Raw genomic sequence first — 21,795 nt, forward strand, 5'->3', positions numbered from 1 at the left:
GCATGCACACGCACACGCACGCGCTTCTTTCGTTCTCTACCCCTTTCCAGAAACAGCTCTGCCTTCCTACTGCTTTCTTTTTTTCTTGTTCTCATCAGTCTTTCTTTTTCTTGTTAATTTCCTTACTCCATGTCATTCTCTCCCTCTTTTACTTGCTTCACTCTGTGGATCCACATCTCTCTCTCTCTCTCTTCTCTCTCTCTCTCTCTCTCTCTCGCCAAGGTAATATTTGGATACACATTCAGCTCTTCAGTTGCCTCTGTGATTCGCTGTTTGGCAACTCTTTTGTCTGCTGTTTCACAATCAGTTGCTAAGTAAGCCGTTTGGCTTCTGCTATCTCCACTGGAGAGTTTATTCCACCCAGAGATTTGTCCGTGGATCACGGGAGCGAAGGATAAGCCTGAACAAAGCAAACATAATGCAGCAAAATCATGATTTCAGCAATAAGTTAAGGCCAGGCATGAAAGGGAAATGGGCGGAAAAGTCCGTTTTTCTGGATGGCAAAAGCAGACACTGCAACTGTAGCTTAAGAAGAATGACAATTACAGCATTATAGACTAGCTCCTGACCCAAAGTTGTGTTGGAATCCTGATTAATTGTACAAAAATCATAATCATGATTGGTTTTCTTTGGCATGCTTGCCAAAGTTGCAAAAAGTGATCAAGGAATCAAGTCTTGTTATATTTTGCCAGATCATGAGTCATCCAAGCCTCGAGATACAGCGGGGAGCAAAAATCTGTCAACCTGCTTGTATAATGTTGCTAAAATAAATCTAGATGCCAACGAACATGGCAACAATGTGAAATACCCAACAGGGGTTTGTCATGAATTTGGTTGGTAATGGTTACATTTGGTCATGTTACTTAACTGCAACATTTTACTTGTTTTTCTTTGGAAAAAAGCAGAAAGAAAAGCCTAATTCTGCTAAACCAAAAAGTGCAACATTGTATTTGTTAAAGGCCATGGCAGATTAATTATATAGAAACATGTACTGTAGGATTTTTCAAAATGTGTGTGAGTGAAGAAAGTGAGGGAAATGTTGCTGGATTTGAGACAGAAATTTAGATGGATGAGAGGCAGCCAAATTGTAACTGGCAACTGACCATGTACAAACGATAACTTTAGTGGTAATTATGTGTACAGACTCAAAATGTACTGATCCTCCACCTCCAACTAAGAAATAGCACAGTGAACAGATCTGGAACAGCTTTCTCTAATGGACAACCCTTAAAAACTTTTTAATGTGGGTTCTTAGTGCACTTAGTTTACTTGAAATGTCCTTAAAATGTTAGTTTAAATTTATCGGAGGCTCTCCAAATGGTCTATTTGGTGCTTAGGGGTTCAGTATACTCCATATACTACTACTACTACTTTGCATGATGCGCCATCTGACAAACGTGAGACAGGTATGGACACAAAGGTGTTTATTTCAGTGTCATGGTCACATTGTGTTCATTTGTTATTGATTGGTTGCTAGATGTCATTTAGTTATTTAATATAACCCTCTTAGAGTCAGATGCCAAAGAGAAAAGGAGGAAGGAAATACTAAGACAAGTTAGCTGGTCTGCGGCAGTGAGTAGTGAGAAACTCTTTTTGTTGAGATTATGATGGATCATCCCAGAAGTATTTTGGTTTACGTTATGTCTCCGTATATATGTCAACTCAAATGAATTGAAACAAATTTGAGCAATCAGTACACGGTTGGCAGCACACCAGAGGACACCCGGCCAGGCTTCCACCACCCAGTTAAGGGATGCAACACTGGGAGATGACTCAACTTACCGATGTCGGGTAGGTATCCTTTAATCTGACAGCGGCAGATGGTTGTTACACAGAACCATTTGGGAAGTTGCTGTTGAAAAATGCTTGAAAAAGGGCTGGCACTCTCAAAATATAGAAGCCATGTGATTGGATGAACCATCTATCCATCATGGTTAAACCTTATCAAATCAGATCAACAACCTATATAACGTGTAACTGATGTTAGCAGCATCTACGCTAACCTCTTTAGCTACCAACATTCTTGTTTTTGAACAGTCACTTCTCACACATTACACACACCTAGTGTTTAACCACACTGTAGCTCATGCTGTAGCTCCTCATATAACACTATTTTGTCCATGTCCGTGTTTGGACACAAGTGCTTGGCAAGATGGAGATGGAGTCTACAAATCATTGTTCCAGTACTACTGTGCCATGACATCTGCTCTGAATGGCCATGCTTGAAGGTAGGGCGAAAAGCCTGCTGTCCATGACTGCATCCCAAATAGCTCTCCAAAAGCTGTCTTTTGCAAACCTTTGTGGTCTTGGAAGAATTGGGATAATGGTGCACACTGTCAGACACCCTCTGAAGCTTTCATGGTCTTGCACTCAGTAAAGGTGAGTCGATTCTGTCTTTAAGAATGGGGGTTTCAGAAGCTGTCCTGACAAACAATTCATTTGAACCATATGGAGGCAATTTAAGATCGGGTTATGCTTTAACAGAACAAGTTCGTTCAACATGCCGTCCAACCATGTTGGAAAGTAAGAGTGTTTTCGGCTGTTCCGAATAGCCACACTTGTATTCCAAAATACCGTATCCACCAGCAAGAGTTTGAAATTTATAAATCAGATAAATGGATCTTAGCAAAAGTAAAATCAGGAATACTTATTACTCCACCTCAGCTCTGCCTCTTGGCTTCCATCCATCTACATATTTTCTCATTTCCCTCAATTTAAAATTCATAAGGGAACTTCCCTTGGGTTCAAACTACCTTTCCAAACCCTTACACCCACTGCATGATGCCAATCACTAATCAGCAGGTTCTTTAATAAGCCAGTTAGCTGCAGCTGTCCTGCACTGCCTGCTGATTCTGTCCTGCCAATATTGTGGCAATCCCACCAGCTAGTTCTCAAGGTGTTTTTAAACCTGGAACAATTGAAGAGTTCTTGTCCTGACCTGAGGCTGTTATACCCAGGAGGTATGTCTCTGTGGTATGTCTGATTGAGTGTGAAAGTTGTTGTTGAACCCTGGTATGGTCAAACAAAGAGCTCTCAGGTCCAACTCAAAACTGTGGTCTGTAGGGTTGGTTCCAGCCGGTTCACAGCAGCATGACACATGCAACTCCATGAAGAACATGGAGTCTTTTCTTCCACTGTCCAGTTCAACCTTTAACAACACCCCAGTATTGGGAACTGCACTGTAACAATGTAAACATAGTGACAGAATGCATCCTGTTCTCTGAAATATTATAGCTGCTATTATTTGAAAAAGCCTAAATAAAAAAATAACATATAATACCTTATGAAATATTGGACCTGCTGTAAATTAATTCAAGATATCCGGGACGTGATTGTTATTTATGTTGTGCATGAGCCCAATCACAGTTTGATTCATGCTTGTCGAAGCTGTTCTGGCAGAATCATCACAATTGTACAACTGTATTTCTCACAAAGCACTGAACTAACTATGGCATAAGCAAACCTACTAAGGTTGAGCGAGTACTCGACAGAAACGAGTATCCGGTACGGATAATGTACATTTTACAGGTATGAGTTAAATGTGACACTATCCATTTTATATGAATATAGCATCTTTTATTTATTTTTAAACCCAACTTTGTTCTGTTACTATTGTAATAAAAAACACTGGTCAAAACTCAATTCAGAGGCTGTTCTGTAAACATTTTCAAAATAAATATAGCAACTTCTGATCAACTCATATCAATTTCAGGATTAAATTAACAATGTCCGGTTAGTTCCGCCCATGTCTGGTCCTAGATAATGGTGTCCTGTGTGCTCATTCCTACTTTTAATCATTTCATTACTTTAAACCATAGAGAACAACATCTTCTTGCAGCAGAAAACAAAACACACATTGGATGGTGTATGTATGTATACAAAAACAATGGTGAAAATCAGTTGAAACCGATCCCCTCCTGTTAAAGAAAATCAGGGTGCTGTCAGTGAAAATCTGTAAAACAAAAATGATAACAGACATATGCCGGAGTCCAATTTCCTGATGTTTTCATGTGTACCACTGAGGGTAAACGAACAACAACAGAGAGTGTGATTGGACGGGAATGTGAGCTCCTCGCTAATCAAATTCCACCAAACTGATCAGATGGGCTGATTCTTGCAACTCATCAAGCTCTCCTATTTTCTGGGTTTGTTAGAGAAAGATGTTGAGAGAGAGGACGTTGGCAGATTGTGTGCTGCTGTGGTCTATGAGTGACTGTGTGTGTGAGGGGGGTGGGGTGGAGTGTTTTATTCAGAAAACCTAATCTTTTGATGATGAAAAAAGAGAAAAATATTGCCTGGATTTCCATCCCATCAGTGTTGTATCTAACGTAATCTTCTTTGACGGAAAGCTCTTTTTGATGTTTTATTGTCTCTGTGTAGCTCTTCCTTTCTCTCCCCTCTCTCTTTCTCAGGCACATACACCCACAGCAGGAGGCTGAGGGTTTAAATGTGTGTTAGAAATGTGCGTGTGTAAGTGTCTGTGTGCTGTGATTGTTCTCAAAGGGACTTGGTAAAGGCGCTCTCCACTTTTCGCACCAGGTCCTATTGGGAATCTATACATGAAAACTAGAAAATGTAGTTTCCACAACTCTTTCTCTCGCTCACACTGACTCGTAAAATTTGTGTACCCTCTGGCAGGTTAGTATGCAGTTTAATGTGGGTGCATCATGTGTTTGCAATGCAGGAAGTTTCCAGTTTTCACTTTTCTATTTTGGCTCATAACCCTCAAAACAGCAAAAAGAAGTTATTTAAAGTGAAACAAGGAATGCATATAAAGACAATTACTGTACATCTAAATACAGCTGCTGTTTTTTGGGGAAGCATTCATTCATTACATAAATGAAAATTGCAATTTCCTGTTAAATTCAGCCTGAAAAACTAAGTCTTGATTTGCATTAAAAATGCCTTAATTTGGTCGCATTCTGTATATTACCCTGCACTATAGGGGTATAAGAAAATCTAGAAAAATATCATATCACGATATTCTAAAATTAGATTAAAAAAAAAAGAAATCACAATATATATCAGTTTGCTTTGCTGGTGTGTGACTTTTTAAAAAATACTTTGTTATAATTTTTTATTACATATACATTGATAATGTAATACCTTTTTTACTAAGTAGTTGGAACCATTTTTTCTAAGTAGCTTTAGTTAACCAAATTGAAAACACATATGGATCAGCAGTCGAGATATGGACTATGCTGTAGCAGTGGTTTTAGAAAGTTCAATGAATATTTTCATACATAAGGACATGCTTCTGGATCCCCACTCTTTCTTTCTCTTAAAACATTTTGTTTCGACAGATTTGAATAGCATATTAAATAACCAAACCTCTTTTTGATGCTCAATAGCTCATAAAAAAGGTTAATGTGTAATCTCACTCTCAGAGAGCCCTACATCAATTTGTAGATATTCACTTTCTAAGGACAAGGTCTCTTTTAAATCCGCCTGCTGCTTTACAGACACTTTATTTCACACAGTCGCTGCTGGGTTCATTTTAAAAAGGTAATAGATCACTCATTATGGCTTTCTCCCTAAGCACAATAGGTTAATTCAATACACTTGTCCCTGATTTTTGGTTGAATTCTATAGTATCTTCAAAAGCTGAGAGAACTGAATTGTTATTCCTGGGAGTGGTCAGGGAGGTCAGTTGTTGATGTTCTTGTTATAATATTCTGTATGAAATCAAAGTAGTGCACAGAGAAAGTCTGTGATTTTTTTGCACAAACAATCATTCAGTGGCATAAAACCAAATGGAAACCGTAGGGGGGAACTAGTAATTATCTGATATATACAGAAAATAATAAAAAGTAAAATAATATATATTTTATTATTACAGCCATTTCTTGACACACAGGGAATAATAGTACCTCATCCTTTGTCTGTGTTGCTTAGAGTTTCGACCACACGGCCATACACTAAACCACATTCCTCATTACCAACATGAATTGTTATATGTACAAAAAACTAGTAGAAGTAGAAGAATCCAATGAAAAAACTGCTATTCACAATATTAATTCACTTTGCACAATTCGCAGTGAAAAAGAAAATAACAATCAAACCCTCTCTTTTTATGCTGCCTGAACAAAAGGAGTCTATGTTGCTTTTGATGGCTGCTCGAAATGAAGTGCAATAACTATACACACAAAGGCTGCAGCTTTGTAGCAGACCGGACCTGTTCTTCACTTTGTAAGCCATATTACTTAATGATGTGTCCTGATATATGGAAATAAGAGGCAAAGGTGAAGACTATTCTCTATACCAGGACACATTGGATTGAATTACTGCAATCATGCCATGTATGTAACCACAGGCAGAAAGAAAAGTGTTCAAATCATCTTTTAATCTTTAACTCATGGGCCATTAAATTGGTTACTGAGCACAAAACAGGGTACTATTGCTGTGTTACCTGCGGTTTAAAGTAAGTGATTACAGTGTACCTTGAACCATTATTTCAGGATAAGTCATATATGTCCTGTTGTCAACACATCCCATGAAAAGACCCAGGCCACTGTTTATTGCTTCACTGTTGCCCAAAAAACTATTAAAACACACTGTTGCACTGGGTGACATGTTTCATTACTATGAACACTCCGCCTCACCCAAAATGATCTATCTATTCCTGTTTGAGTAATGTTTAGTGCCCTGCTGATTTATGAAATTATAAACTAAACTATACACCAGTGGCAATATTGTACAGATTTCTATCTTAAATAGGAACAAATTAGTGTCACTGACAGGCCAAAAAGTATATAAAACTGTGAACTGTATATCTAAAGATTATATATATGAAATTCACTCGCCACTAGATGTTGCACTACAGCATCAGTATCTCAGACAAAAACAGTGGGCACCACACAACCAGACTCCATTGACAAAACCGTTTTTCCATCAAAGGATGTCCACTAAAAGTGCTTGTTTTTGTCAATGACAAGTACAGATTGTTATCCAAAGTGTCTGCCAACATTATGGAAAGGATCCCTACAGAGATAGACCTTTCTCTTAACCAAAAACAACTGATAGCATCACTCACCACCAAACTTAATAGACAAAAACTATAATTTTACCTTGCAGATAATAGTAACATCACAACTTCATTGAACATGACAGGAACAAAATAAAACTCACCAAAACTGTCTTTGTTGTTGTCTCTTTCTCTCTTGGTTTGGTTGAAATAAATCATTATTTCACAGATTAAAATGAGAAAAAAAGCAGTTTTACTCGCTATACTAAACTGCACACTGAGGCACTCATGCATGTGCAACAGGACATGGAAACAAGGCCTGAGAAATTTAACAAACCGCTCTTGCCCCCCAAAAACACATGCTAACCATCACTGAATTAATTGTTTGTTGTCTGCCATGCCCTAACAGGCAGTATATGGAGAAAAATATAGAGAAAATAAACAGTGTTCAATATACAAACATACTTTCAAAGATACTGTCTGCTCTTTTGTCTTTTCCTTTGTATGCATGCGATTTGTCACTTTGTGTTATCCTGCTTGTGGTTTTTCTCTCCCGGCTCTCTTCATCTCTCCCTCTCTATGTGTGTGTTTGAACCCAGTTGGTGTTTAAGACCAGTGGAAATGTGCTTCTTTTGTTTCATCCCTTTATGAAATAGAGAGGTTAACAAAACAAATAGACTGCAAAGACCCGCGGTGCTTGTGTATGTGTGTGTGTCAAGGCAGCCTCTGACCCACATTTGTGTTATGTCCGTTTTTGGTAGTTATGTTGGTCGGCACACACACACACACACACACACACACACACACACACACACACACACACACACACACACACACACACACACACACACACACACACAAACACACCTCCTGCCTCCTGACTGTTTTCATCACAGAGCCACAGGCCTGTTTCTGCCCTGCTGTTCTGTCCACGCTAAGCTTTCCGAGTCTCTGAAAGCTTAGCGTGGACACCCCTACCCATCTTCCACCCCCACCCTGCATCTCATCATCAGACAATCTTTCTCAAGTACACAAGAGGTGAAAGTGAAAATTAGGCAGAGCCCTTGCCTCTATTTCTATAAGAACTGCTTGTCACATCTTCTTTGTCATTTCAGACAGATGAAAATTGAAAAGAGCGTGATCATTACCCACAATGCCATGTTTTCTTCCACATCCAAATCCAGCCTGATGAGACTCTTCACTCTTCCACTCAGGAGTTTAAGGTGATGTAAAGTTGACAGGAAGAAATCTTTTGCTAAAAGTGATTTTATCCATCGGACCGATTGGATGCAGATGAACCCTTTTTTATTTTTTAAATAAACACAGCAGCAGAATAAGGCTGATTATTTGTTTCATTAATCCATTAATAGGATAGATTTTCATAAAATAGTCAAATTTGCCCATCACAATTTTCCTGAGGCCAAGGTCACATCATAAAATGTCTAACATTATATTTTTAGTTTTGCTTGATAAATGATTTGAGGAATTTATCAACAACTGTATCTTTTCAGCTCAACAGCAGATATTGTATCTGTGAAGATTATTTGTACTCTTGGTCTCATTGTTCAAACTGGTGAAAGCAAACTAATCTTCTTATCAGACCCCCTAGAGTCCCTTTAGAGAGTCCTGATGGACCCAAGACTCTGGACTGAGCTAATGTAGCTTTGTTGAACACATTTACAGGAGAGAAGACGGTGCTTGATTTGCTTCATTGGAAGAAATGACACTGTTATATTGTCCGGAGTAAGAAGCTTCATCATTAAGTGCCAAACAAATCTGCTTTTCTCTGAGGAGTGGGTAATTGGTTTCACAAGTGAGTCAGTCCCAGATCGAGTGATAAACTTTGCATTTCCCCTCCTAAAAAAAAAAACTAATTTAATAGAATTTAAAATCTTTAAACAGCTTTGCCTCTTTGTCTCATTCCTGCTTAAATGTACATGTTTTTGCTGTTGGTGGAGCTTTTTTTGATTCAGCGGCTGAATAAACGTAACACGCTTCTATAGTGAGAGTCAAAGCTTAGTGCAGTGGTTCCCAACCTGGGGGTCGGACCCCCACTAGGGGTCACCAAAGCTTCATGGGGTCTCGCAAGGCCTTCTTGCTTGTAAGGGGTGTAAAAAAATAAATAAAATAAACTAAATAAAAACATACACCATAGGCCTATATCTCAACATTCAGTTTACTTCTGTTAAAAATAGTAATTTGTCAATGGCCCAGTGTCAGGGTCAAGAAAACACTTTATTTGTCAGAAAAGAAGAATATTAAGTCTGTATGATTGTTAAAAAGAAAAATACATAATACAGACAGAATTGTATAAAAAGTTCCCTTTTACACAAGATTCTTGCAGTTACTGAGATCACTGTTTGGGTTCATTGCATTGTAGTTTTGAATATAATATGAAATATCCATTAAAATATCCAATCCAATAAAAACTGTATGCTAACAACATTTAACACTAGCTCCTTTTCAGAACAAAATAGTTTAAAATAGTTGAAATAATAAACTGACATCATACACTCAAAATATTTAAGTATTTAAAGAGATATTTCTCATATGTTCTATTGCACAAGAAACAAATGAGTTACAGCAGTTGTTTCACATGCATCTGTATCAGTAAATTCTTATCATACAGGAAATTAAAACTAGTATACCGTTTTCATCCCATATATTGCCCAGCACTACCTTATGTTGATGTATTTAGCCCCTTTGCAACAGCCCCCTCAGGCACTTCATCCTGGAGCTGGGCCTGTTGACTCCACACTTCTTTCACTAGACTTGTGACAAATCTGCAAAGTCTGAAAATATAGCACCCGATGAATCTTAGCACCCAGCAACCAATAGTTCCTGGCATTAAGGCTCTTAACTAACATTATCTCAATAGAGGAGATGAAGGCATGTAATTAGCTACAAGCCTAAGTGCATAAATGCATCAAGTATATAATTAATTAGATGTATATGCCACTGCTCCAAACAATGTGGGTTTCCCCACAGACTATAGCCATAAGAGAGAAGATAGCTACCTCACAGGGGAGGACAGGCATCACGACCCATCCATTCATGATTTCCGGCTTCTGGTAGCAGCTGATGTAACTTGTGCGATGATGACATTAGAGGATTTAACGGATTAGGGTTAGCCCAGGAAAATGTGGCTAGCATGTATTCTCATCACCATTACCCCTTATTAAAAGCTAATGAGAGCAGCCAATTTTGCTCTTGCTCCGTGGAAAGTTAATGCAGAGAAAAGCCTGCCGGTGCTTATTTTGCTTAATGATAATAAGATATTAGCATCGGTAAGGTCACAGGGGTGCAATTAGCAACACAAGAGAAGAGCTTTTTACATGTCATAGAGTCACTGTGTTCTTCTTTCTCCTCACAGTGTTTACTGTGTGAATGTATGATCTTCGGCTCTTACTGCAGGGCTCCCTCTTCCATGAGATGTGAAATAACTAGTTAGCAGCGCATACTGTGTAATTATAATTACGGGCTAATTGCAACATTATGAGTTTGATCTGGACTGTCGGCCTCTTCAGTCATCTATCCATTGTCCCATCATGCACATCATGCGCAGTTTTTGGAAAATGTTCATGAAATGATGTTCCTCATTACTCCGCTCAGACTTACACTGATTAGCATTTCCATTACCGCACAGAATATGTTCAATATTTCATGATGTAATTCACACGCACGGCTAATTTTGTGGAAAATATATTATTAATTAATATTTCTTTAAATAATAATAATGTTAATAACAACAACAGTACTGTCAGTCATGTGACATCTTCCCTATACCGCCTCAGGTCCATAGTTTGGAGCCAGTTCTACAGGATGTCAAACACAAAACAAAGTATAGCTAATAATGACTATGATAATAATATAGTTATTAAACAAAATAAATATGGATTGTTTTTTATAAAACAAAAACAAAGTTATTTAAAACTTTATAAAGAATATGACTGGAGACAAAGCTTTATATAGGGTTTTTTTTCTCTTGGCAGTGTTTCCTTGAAGCCCATGCCATCAGGCCCCCGCTGGTCTTGTTTCACTGCCACTGCCATTGTTTTCATACAAATGGGACGGAAGAGTGCCAGTGTTCTTGAGGAATACTTTGAGTAGGATGTGTTGGCTGAAATGTACAAGTGCTTTGTTGTTGTGGGTAGAAGGGGATGCAGGAATCACTGCATTCACAAAGCCAATACAAAGCCATGAATCTCTGATGGCGAGGAGGAGAGGTGAGAGACAGCAGTCATTTGTGACACAACAGGAAACTCTTATATATGGCTTGATCATAACTGAAATGAAGGCTCATCCTGCTTTTAAAACTGGATTCAGCGATGAGTGAATTCATTCAGCATCCTAACTGACAGGACGATCTGTTGTACTTGTTTCTTAGCAACTGAGAACAGCTTTATGTCTAATAGTAAACAGCTGCTAACGGAAGTGGACATCAACGTCTCATAAGAAGAACGGCACTTCTGACAGTTTACACAGTAACAGCTTCACCTGCCAGACTCACTCAGATTCAACCCCATTTCCTAGAAATTACGCTCATGTACGACTAACTTGCAACACAAGGAAACGTAAGGCTGCCTGGATTAAGTTTTCTTTTAACATAATGAGGAAATGTTAGTTCATTTAGGGGCTCTGTGAAGCAGTTCTCTTTTAATTCAATGGGAGGTTCAACAATGCCAAGGAGGGCCTTGCTTGCTCATAATAAAGTTAAGCCCCCCCAATACCCCAATAATTTTCCCATAGCAAGAGTTAAACGCTGCAGCGTGAGCGAGAATGTGGAGACACAATGGTGTCTCCTGCTTTGTGCAAACTAAATTCAGTTCAGCTATTCTGTTCTTAGAATCTACAATGTCCTATAAACAAATAATCACAGATACAGTGACAAGACTACATACTAGCTCAGCTTTATGGTATATTAGATTTGCTTCATATTGCATATAAAAGATGCTCATAATGTACTGTATATACTGTATTGTAAGTTTTTCAGCTACCTATATATCTACGCATTTGTTTTGGACTTCCCTGCATGGGATCAATAAATTTCATCTTATCTAATCTTATACATAATATAACATAGTAAAACAGCCAGGTTTGAATTTCAGTCAGAAAACTGAGATTGTGTCAATAAACCAGCCCCATGTCAATAAATCAGGTTTTGCTGTTATGTTTAACCTTTTTGTAATTCTGTTTTTTACCTGAAAACATCCACAAACAGCACTGATCATGTGGAGGCTGCTTCCAATGAGCATTAGAAAAACAAAAGAGCAGCGAAGAGAACCCGATGACTGACACGTTGCCTTTGAAGTGAGAAAGCATTGTAATGCTAAAGCAGGGGAATTCAGCCTCAGCTCTATGGTGCAAACACAAACAGTCCATGTTAATGTCACCTTGTCTTAGTGAGTAAATTGCATTGGGTTTTCGAGCTGTACTGAGCTGAAACAAAAGACATATTTACCAAAAACAAAAAAATTAAGAGAGAGAATAACACTAGAGGAGGAGTGTGCCATGTTTCTTTCTCCATGATCACTGAAAGTGTCCTGAAGCTAAAAGCAGAGCCATATGACAATCTGTCCCACTTATGTCAGGAAAGCTTCACCTGTCATTTCACACTAAATTTCCCCTTCATCTGTAAGTCATGCTGTCATTTCCCTGTGATTTGAGCTGAGGCAGAGGAAGATGGAGAAGACAGCAGAGTTTGTATTTGTAAAAGAAAAACAGCTCAGGTTTGAGTGAATAGACGATACATATAAGAAATTGGCCAGCTAGAAGACTCTATTTCTCTATAAGTAAGTGTTAAAAGTGGCTTTGAATGAGAGATTTCTAACCTCCCGCTGTCCAAGTGACCAGAGGAGCTGCAGAGAACTGAGACAGACACCAGCTGAGAGTACAAATGACTATATAACTGCGAACCAGGCCATCACATACTTCACATGCTCAGCGGACTTCTCCACGCATAAAAGTGAACAAAAAGCAGCCAGCAAGAGAGAGAGACAGGGAGAGAGCCTGTGTGATCCATTTCAACATGTTCGGTACGCAATTGTGCATCTTTTGAAACCCAGTCCTGTAACGGTCAAAGAACAAGAAAACGCTACAGATAATTAGAACATATTATTTCCAGGCGAGTCTACATTTCTGACAGCACAAACGGCTGTGACAACTTTAAAGACTACGAGGTAAGAGAACCTATTTTTAAAGAGCTCATGGAGGAAGGGAAGAAGGAGGGTGAGGAAACGACAAGTAAAAAAAATGGAATATATAATATATATATACATACATATCTATTCCAAGTTGAGGAAATGGAAATTCAAATTGCAGCCTCGGCGGATACAGTGTATATCTATCACATTTGGTATTAAATTTGGAGTAATGATAATGGTGACAGGGGTCGACATGAACTCTGGACCTGGCGCAGGACTGCACTGCATTATTTATAGACCACACAAGCCTAACAGCCTCTGGACCCGCAGAGAAACCTCCAGTCTTGGCACACACTGCCCTCTATTTGGCCCAAAAGGAGATTCTAGGTTCCAACCCAAGGATTACAGGACATGAAATGATTGGCAACTTAACAGTTATACTCGCTAGCTTCGCTTCCTCTGCTCTACGTGCCTCTGGAAATCAGAAAGGTTACGATAGTGAATGAAATTTAAAGGTCCAGTGTGTAACATTTAGGAAGATCTATTGGCAAAAATGGAATATAATATTCATAGGTATGTTTTCATTAGTGTATAATCACCTGAAAAAGGCTGCGAGCTGCTGTCCATGAAGTCCGCCATGTTAAACCCCCATGTGTTCCACAGTAGCCCAGAAGGGACAAACCAAACATGGGCTCTAGATAGGGGCAATGGCATTTTCAGGTGTTTCGCAACCACCATAGGTTTTCCTTCTCACTTGGAAGGGGAGGGTGAAATAAGTAAGTTTCAATATGCAGCTACACCAGTCATTACCACTAAATCCTAAACACTGGACCTTTAAACAGAAGCCTAGTGAATCAATTATCTGTTGCTGACTGTTCAGCCTGGAATCACCAAGTGGTGTACGAACAACACACCAATGTTTTAAGTCATATGACCTTTTTTTGTTGTTGTTCATATATGGAGGACGTTGAAGTGGATGGATGGGTCAAACAAACACAAGGAGACTGCTTTTTGTCTCCTATCTGAAACCAAACGGTATTCTACCTTACGCAGGGCTATGTCAGGTACAGTACCAGCTTTTCCTCAACCTAACCAAATAGTTTTGATGCTTGAACCTTACCAGAGTGCAACAGTTTTACATAGAGAAATATTAATGGGATTCATGGCAGGAATATATGCTGACTTAATCACAAACAATCACATATATCAATATTTTGCTTGGGAAAGCCCCCAAATGAAGATATTTGGACTATTGTGGCACATCAGTAAAGCATTGAATAGAAATATCTAAAGGTGGCATTAGAAATCAATAACTGTTTTCTCTCTTTTCAAAATAGATGTTGTTTTTCATTTCATTTGTCACTGTTATTTTTTAAATTAATTAAAGTGTGTTTAATTTGACAGCATTTGACACCAAACTGGTGGCCAGGCATTTTTGGCACCCCATGCCACCCATCTAAATCCGCCCCTGCTACTACTATCCCAGTATATAAATGCTTTGTTTCTTAATATCTCTTACTCATGATAATTAATACTTAATACTTAATCAATGTATCCTTATGTTTATATCATCATAAATATTTAATCAAATTTTACATATAAATACTATAATATGCATCCACTTGCTATAATTGGGGCTGCTGGAGCACAAGATAAAAACATTGTGTTATGAGAATTCAATAGGAATGGAATTTTCATATATATGTGGGTTACTGTATGGGATAGAATTAAACATACATAAAACATAATTTGCATAATATAATGTTTCATTGCAACATCAGTTGCATGACATAAATTATGCCATTGTGTGGGTTAAAATTCCTACAAATGTCGAACGTCCTGTAACTACGGTATATACAGGACAGTCTTATATCTGTCTTACACTAATTATAATCATTTTGGAATTATATCCTCTTTTGAATTATATTCATGCTCACGCTCAAACGGCAGGTAAAATGGTCCAAAATGGTTCCAAAGTCCACTTTCAGCTGTCACATTTGAGACTGATCTATTGATCTTTCCTGATAAGACTTTTAAGATATTGCAACTGTGATTCTGCCCTTTGAAAGCTGCACTCAGAAGTTGACATTTTAATGAAATCTGAAAAATGAAATGAGTTTGTAGTTATGAGCGGAATCCTAACCCTAAATTCAATCGTCTGAGGTAAGTGAATGTACTACTGAATGTACAGTACAATGGAGAGTCGTGTTTCTATGACTATAATAAAAATCTACTATATTTCTCATATTACAACTTGTAATACTTGCTCATAAAATGTTCTTTCAACTATCAGCCCTGTGCTACATTTCCCCCGGATCCGGCTGAGCTCCTAACTCAGAACAGAAAGAATCAGCAAAAAGTCTGAGGGATTGAAGAAAACTGTGACAGTGACTGCATGCACCAGTTTCATCACTCTATTCCGCGCCTGTCGCTCATAATTAACAACAGCTCCTCGTTTCTATTCACAGATTACACAGCAAGTATTTAAAGCTCTGACTTTATTCTTGCAGACAAAATGCATTTACAATTCCCTCTGATCCCTGTTTTGCCACTCTTTAAAGAGTCCATCTCTGTACACATTTTATTTAGTTTAATTAGCAAGGACCAAATAAATCACAACAGCAGTGTACTGTAAAATCAGTACACACCAGAAACAAAGACACAAAATCCATCAAAAACAGCTCATTTCAAATAAATCAGCCAATGAAATCTCCATACCTGGCTATAAGCAGGCATTAAGGAAAAAGGGACACGGTGAAAGAAAACATATATCTTAAATGAAAGGAAAGGAGATATTGCTGTCCCACAATTCCTCCATCCAGCGTTACACAAATCCCAATGCTGCTGCTCGAATTAGATTTCTACCCATCCAGCGAATTCTAATACAGAGGAGCTTGTGTTTGATAATGCATGTTTTGAGGAAAAGTGATACAGAACATCTTTTCATTACATGCTCTCATACACAGCCGGGGCTTGATTGAATTCTAGCGTGAGTGCTACAGTATTGTATTATTGTATGGTAAAGAATGTATCTCTAAAGGCACAGGAAACACAAAAATATGACCTCCAGTGTATGTATACCATTGTATTATCACTGATGCCCTTTTATTTCATTTCATGGAAGCACACAGTGTGCTAATATATTTCACATATTCCACTCACTGATATTTGCTTTAATATTTGAAGTCAATACTTGGCAGCTCAACATCAAATAGTGAAATTAAAATATTTGTGCCTTTGTGTATGTTTAGTATTAACTTTGTTCTTGGTGTTCTTGACGAATAAAAATCTGTGAATCTAATCAGGAATATGACATTAGGCAGCATGAACTGGAGAAATGTTTTATTGCAACATTTGGTGAAACTTTAAGATATTCTATTACTAATTTAAATGAGACTTCAGAGAAGTAGTTCCCAACTTCAGGGTTCACAGCAGTGTCTTAGGTTGGTATACCGTGCCTCCTAGTTTTGGTTTTGGACTGAAATATCTGGTAAAGCCATGAAGTTTGGTTCGGATATTCATGGTCTTGAGATGATGAATCGTAATTCTCAGCACGTCATAGTTACGACGGGTTCACACATGTACAAAGAATTGATTATAATTAAGGAGGTCTGTGGTAAATCCTCCTGCACAGATATAAGGTTACAATATAATACACCACAACAAAAAAACTAACCTCAGATGTTCAACAAAAAGCCTGTGTGCCTGTGTGAAGGGCATTATGGGAAATGTAGGATCCAGTGTTTTTGGAGCTTGACCTTTACTGAGAACTGAAAGTCAGGATATCTCAGCCACTGCTGCTATGATTTGTACCTCTTTTTTTTTCAATATGTCTATTGTTCCCCCCCCCACACACACACACACACACTTTTTCAAAGCAAAATAATACATCACAAGAGTACCCCTGAGATCATAAGCCAGAAAGGTCGGGAAGAGTTTAGGCTAAGATATAAGTGAGAGCACAACATTTTTTCTTCCACCTGTTGATCTTTTAAATCCTGCTGCACACAGTCTCTTTCTGCCATCTTCTGTCAGACAGACAGACACACACACACACACACACACACACACACACACACACACACACACACACACACACAGGTGCAGTCCCCTCTCACCTGTAAATCTTGTATCTGGTAGAAAATCCCTGCTGGAACCTCTCTCTGAACTCCGTGTACTCAGGACATCTGTGGAAAGGTCCCTTCTCTGACAGGAGCCAGTCCAGCTGCCCTCCGCTCTGCCTCGCGCTGAAGCCCCACGGCGATGTGCCGGACGGGGACGAAGAGGAGGAGGAGGACGAGGAGGACGATGAGGAGGACGAGGGGGATGACAGGGAACCATGGAGCACCTTCCCGCCGTGTGCCCCACCGCCCACTTGTTCAGCTCGGGTGGGCCACGGCAGCCACAGCAACACCCACGGCAACCATAGGAACATCAAGGAGGACGCCGACCATCTAGCAAGGCAGGAGGAGCCATGGGAGCACCTCTCTCTTCTCATCGGCCAATGAGTCGCCATGGTCCCGGTGGTGATGTACTAGGGCACCTAGGACCGGCATTTCTTCTGACAGTCACCTCCCACTGGCCTGAACAAGACACAGAAACATTTTGCTTTAATTTTATGATTAAATCATGAAACATGTTTCTTTGTATAAAATAATTTCTCCTCATTCATAGTTTTGCTGTCACTGATGGACACTTATGTCCACATATTGCGATTATAGTCCGCAATTATGAAGGCAGCATAATATCCCCCAAAGTGGTATTTATCAAGTTAACGTCAATCATAGCAGTATGATTGTTTTCATGTCTGCTCGGAATGTGCACATGAAAGGTATTCTCCTCATGTCAGAGACACACATAATTATTGTTATTAAGCCATGAACATTAATTAAATGCACAAATGAAAAGACATTTTGTTGCTGTAAATGATGTGGGCACTGCTTCTTGATAAAATTTAATTTTAGGCCCCAGTTACATTTGTAATTTCATGTGGCTCATATCTGTTTTGGATGTCATACACCACACTTAGCCACATATATGTATGTTAGCCAGATCACAGATCTAATGCATCTGTCTTCCCAAGCTACATGCAAATCAGGGTCAGCACTACTTCAGTCCAGGAGGTTGTGGTTATACATCTGAAGCCGCTCAGTAACTGCCAAAAACCCAGAAGAACAGTAACTAGTGCACTTTGGCAGTTGAATTACAACAATAACAGTTTAGCTGTAGCCAAAGCAGCTTGTATATGCATCAACTATGACAAACTTTGTATTTATGAACTACAAGTGAGACATGTTTTAGCGTCTTTGTAGGCTCACACTCACCCGCTCATACTCATTCAATTTTTGCACACTGATCTGAGATCAGATGAATGCTGAATTACTGACCAACTCGATATCATTCCAAAGCATGTAATACACATGCAAAATGTGACACTAACATGGTGTCCTCTTCACCATTAATGCCCAGAGACTGGGTTCCGACCAACATGTGGGTTGGTCTCTTGGTGGGAGAATTGCAGAATTTCTTTTTCTTATTTATACAGCATTTAAAATGTCTACATTATTTTGCTGTTCATAAAGTTGTGGATTATCAGACGTATATCTCTTAAAAATGGCCGGTTTACCTGTTCAAGAAAATATGACGTGATTAAGAAATAGCAGTGAAATGGTCAGATTGGTGTGATACTGCAGCCAAGTTACCCATTATAAATATGCAATGTTAGACTGTCAAAATAAAGCTTGCTGAGAAACATTTCAGGTGACAGTCACAGCGTGTGTTTGACATTGTCTGAAGTTCATATGAGAAAACGGCTTCAGTGTATTGCTGGTTAATAGGAATATAATATGCTAGTCCAAGAAGAGGAAATAATCAACTCTTACATTTCAGGGCTGAATTACCATTCAGGCAGAGTAGGGAACTGCCCCAGGGGCTCAAAGCCCTCCCGGTTGCACTTTGAGGCAATTACTTTGTAATTCATTAATTACAAATGTGTTTATTAAAATGCACTAATAAAGCACAACTTAAAACTGAAGTCATTTCTTCTGAAGGACCTGGCATCAAAATAAATGTTTTATGCATTTGATATTTCTGTTGCTTTTATGCCCACACACTGTATATTCTTACACACATTCTTGTTTGTGTTTTAAACTTGTAGGTTGAAGTTATGCCAAATGCACAGCAAACATGGGGCGAAGCAGTATTCCAGAGTAGAATTAAAGTAAAAATACGATACATGTTTGCCCCAGCACCCCATAAGCAAGTTGATCCCGTTCCGCCATCAGAACGTAACACTTTCAGTGGATTTCTGTGCTGTAATTTACCTTTAAGCCTCACTCACTGTCTCTCAAACTGCTTGATCTACTTCAGCTAGTGATCTACATTTTCCCACAATGCCTTTACGCAACCTCAATGACAATGAGAATGAACTAAATCCACTTAGCTGTGACAGAAGTCAACTTCGTGTTCAATTTGCCGCTTTCAATAACATGTAAATAAAGGAAAAGCACACAAATGAGTGTTACCGTGTCACTACAGGCCACTGCTATTAGTCCGTCAGTCACTCATTAAAATCTGCCAGGTGGACTGTCAGGTTGTCCAAACATGTGCTTGCATGCAAATAAGTTTTCTCATCGGTGTAATCGCTTGTTTTTATGTAAATCAAGGTCACATGAAATTCTTCCAACTTCATGGTTCAGCAGCGGAATGAGACAACATTCACCTTGATGCCACAGAACGACGGAGCTGAATCTGTTCAAGCTCTAATGTGAACTTTAGGTGCAAAAAGGCTGTTCATTACAGAGAATACATTTAAATGCAAATTTCTAGATAATATGTTACTATATTTTTAATTTAAGTCTCACATGTGTGCTACTACCAGTGCATTTAGACATTTATCTATACACATATTATACAGAGCTGAACAATAAAATTGACCTGGAAGTGGTGCACTGCAATAGCTTTTTTTATAATGGTGCTAAAGTAATTTTATCAAAATTTAAATAACTTCACTAAAAAGCGTAACTAAAACTGTCTGATTGAAACTGAATGGTTGAAATTAATTTGGAGGAGCACTTGTAGCACAACTAATAAATATATAGCATCTAAATATATTCTTTAAGTCCATATAACATAACCTACTTAATTTGGGTCAGCTTTGTTGATTTATTAGTTGGTTCAATTCCCAATCATTGAGTTACTGTAGTGCAAGAGTTTTGTTTTTAACTAACCTTATACCATTATATTGAACTTGTTGACATAATAAATTGAATTAATGTCAATGTTTCAACTTTTTGAGCGTAAGTGTTAAGTGTACAAAGTGGCAGCAACATATCTGACTGCCTTCAGTTTTCTGATGCATGGTGTGTTTGGACAAGGATGTCATCACCCGCCTCCATACAGATCTGTGGTGTTAGCAGCACACACCAAACACATCAGCACCAATCACATTACTGCTCAAGTGTGAATTCTCATCGTCTAACAGCAATCTCAAGCTTGTGTAGACACACACTGTATTAAGGTGACACTTTGAAAAGACTTTACAGCGCCCTTCAGCAAAGTAGAGGCTTGCTCTTCATTCCACTGTTAATGACTAGCAGGCTTGCTGGGTGGAGCCTTCTGGGACAAATCAGCATTTCAAGAACGGATATGTAAAGTAGTGGAGAAGATGCTTTAAGTGGATTGGGATCCAAAGTATTCCCTGTTTATCTTACAAACAAATTAGAGAATTAATTTCAGGTGGATAAATGCAGGCTCAGACATGAAAAAACAATACTCAGGGCGCTGCATTTTTAATTTTCGCTCGCTGCATCGAGAGATTACGGCAGTTTGAAAAGGCAATTAGCAAAGTCATCTGTCAAATGATTGTATTTATGCAACTAAAAGCAGGATGAGAACGTGATGAATGGAATGGTATGCTGATGCTGTTTCTTGTACTGTATGGCCCAAAGGTAAAGCTGGTGCAAATTAAAAAGTGTGCAGCCTGGTGGAGATTTCCCAAATCATATTCTATGGAATAAGACAGCTATATATTCCAGGCCTATAAGTGCCTGTTTACTAAGTATGAAAAAGCCTGCATCTCTCCATGTCTGTACAGAGTGTTACATTAAAAGTTAACATTAACTAAAAGACTTTTATTCAGGCTACTTTTATGACGATTAGATAAGGTTCCCGCCTCTGATTGCACCAGTCCAATCAGGCAACATTGTCAACCAATCAGAGCATTGTAAGCGGGTTTAAGAATTTTTTGACTTCTTTTGTAGCTTGCTAGCTACTACATCCATAAAGCACTGCGACAGAACAATGAGGACAAGTGTGGGAGGGATATTTAAGTCAACTTATTGAAATAACTATAATAATAACTTAAATCAGCATATTTCTTTGAACGTTTCCTGCTACTAGCAGCTGCTACAGCAGCTTTTGTATCAACTGAAATTGACATTGGTAGGACAGAATCTTAGCTTAGGGCACATAGGCCCCCCCTCCCAACAAGAAATCAGCTAGCATGAGTATGTTATCAGGCTGAATGCATAAAATGAAATCAATTGTCTGACTGAGTCGATAAAATGTTTGATATGATCTCTATCTCATTAGGCGCAGTGGTACTTGGCAAAGCTTCACCTTATTTATGATGGCTGAAATCATCTGTCAGATACTCTTTGAGTCATCAGATTGACTATTTTAAATTCC

The 21,795-nt window shown here is 38.7% G+C and overlaps 1 protein-coding gene across 2 annotated transcripts in view; it reads right to left on the bottom strand.

Moving 5' to 3' along the window:
* Positions 1–21,795, bottom strand: part of brinp2 (bone morphogenetic protein/retinoic acid inducible neural-specific 2) — a 221,019-nt gene that overhangs the window by 110,670 nt on the left and 88,554 nt on the right. For both annotated transcript variants that reach the window (XM_051402639.1, XM_051402617.1), the window contains one exon: positions 17,226–17,690. In XM_051402639.1, coding sequence (XP_051258599.1) covers positions 17,226–17,623 — 398 coding nt within the window. In that variant the 5' untranslated portion in view covers positions 17,624–17,690. The remainder of the gene's footprint in view (positions 1–17,225; positions 17,691–21,795) is intronic.

Source organism: Dicentrarchus labrax, unplaced genomic scaffold (genome assembly GCF_905237075.1).
Source record: "Dicentrarchus labrax unplaced genomic scaffold, dlabrax2021, whole genome shotgun sequence".
Lineage (NCBI taxonomy): Eukaryota > Metazoa > Chordata > Actinopteri > Moronidae > Dicentrarchus > Dicentrarchus labrax.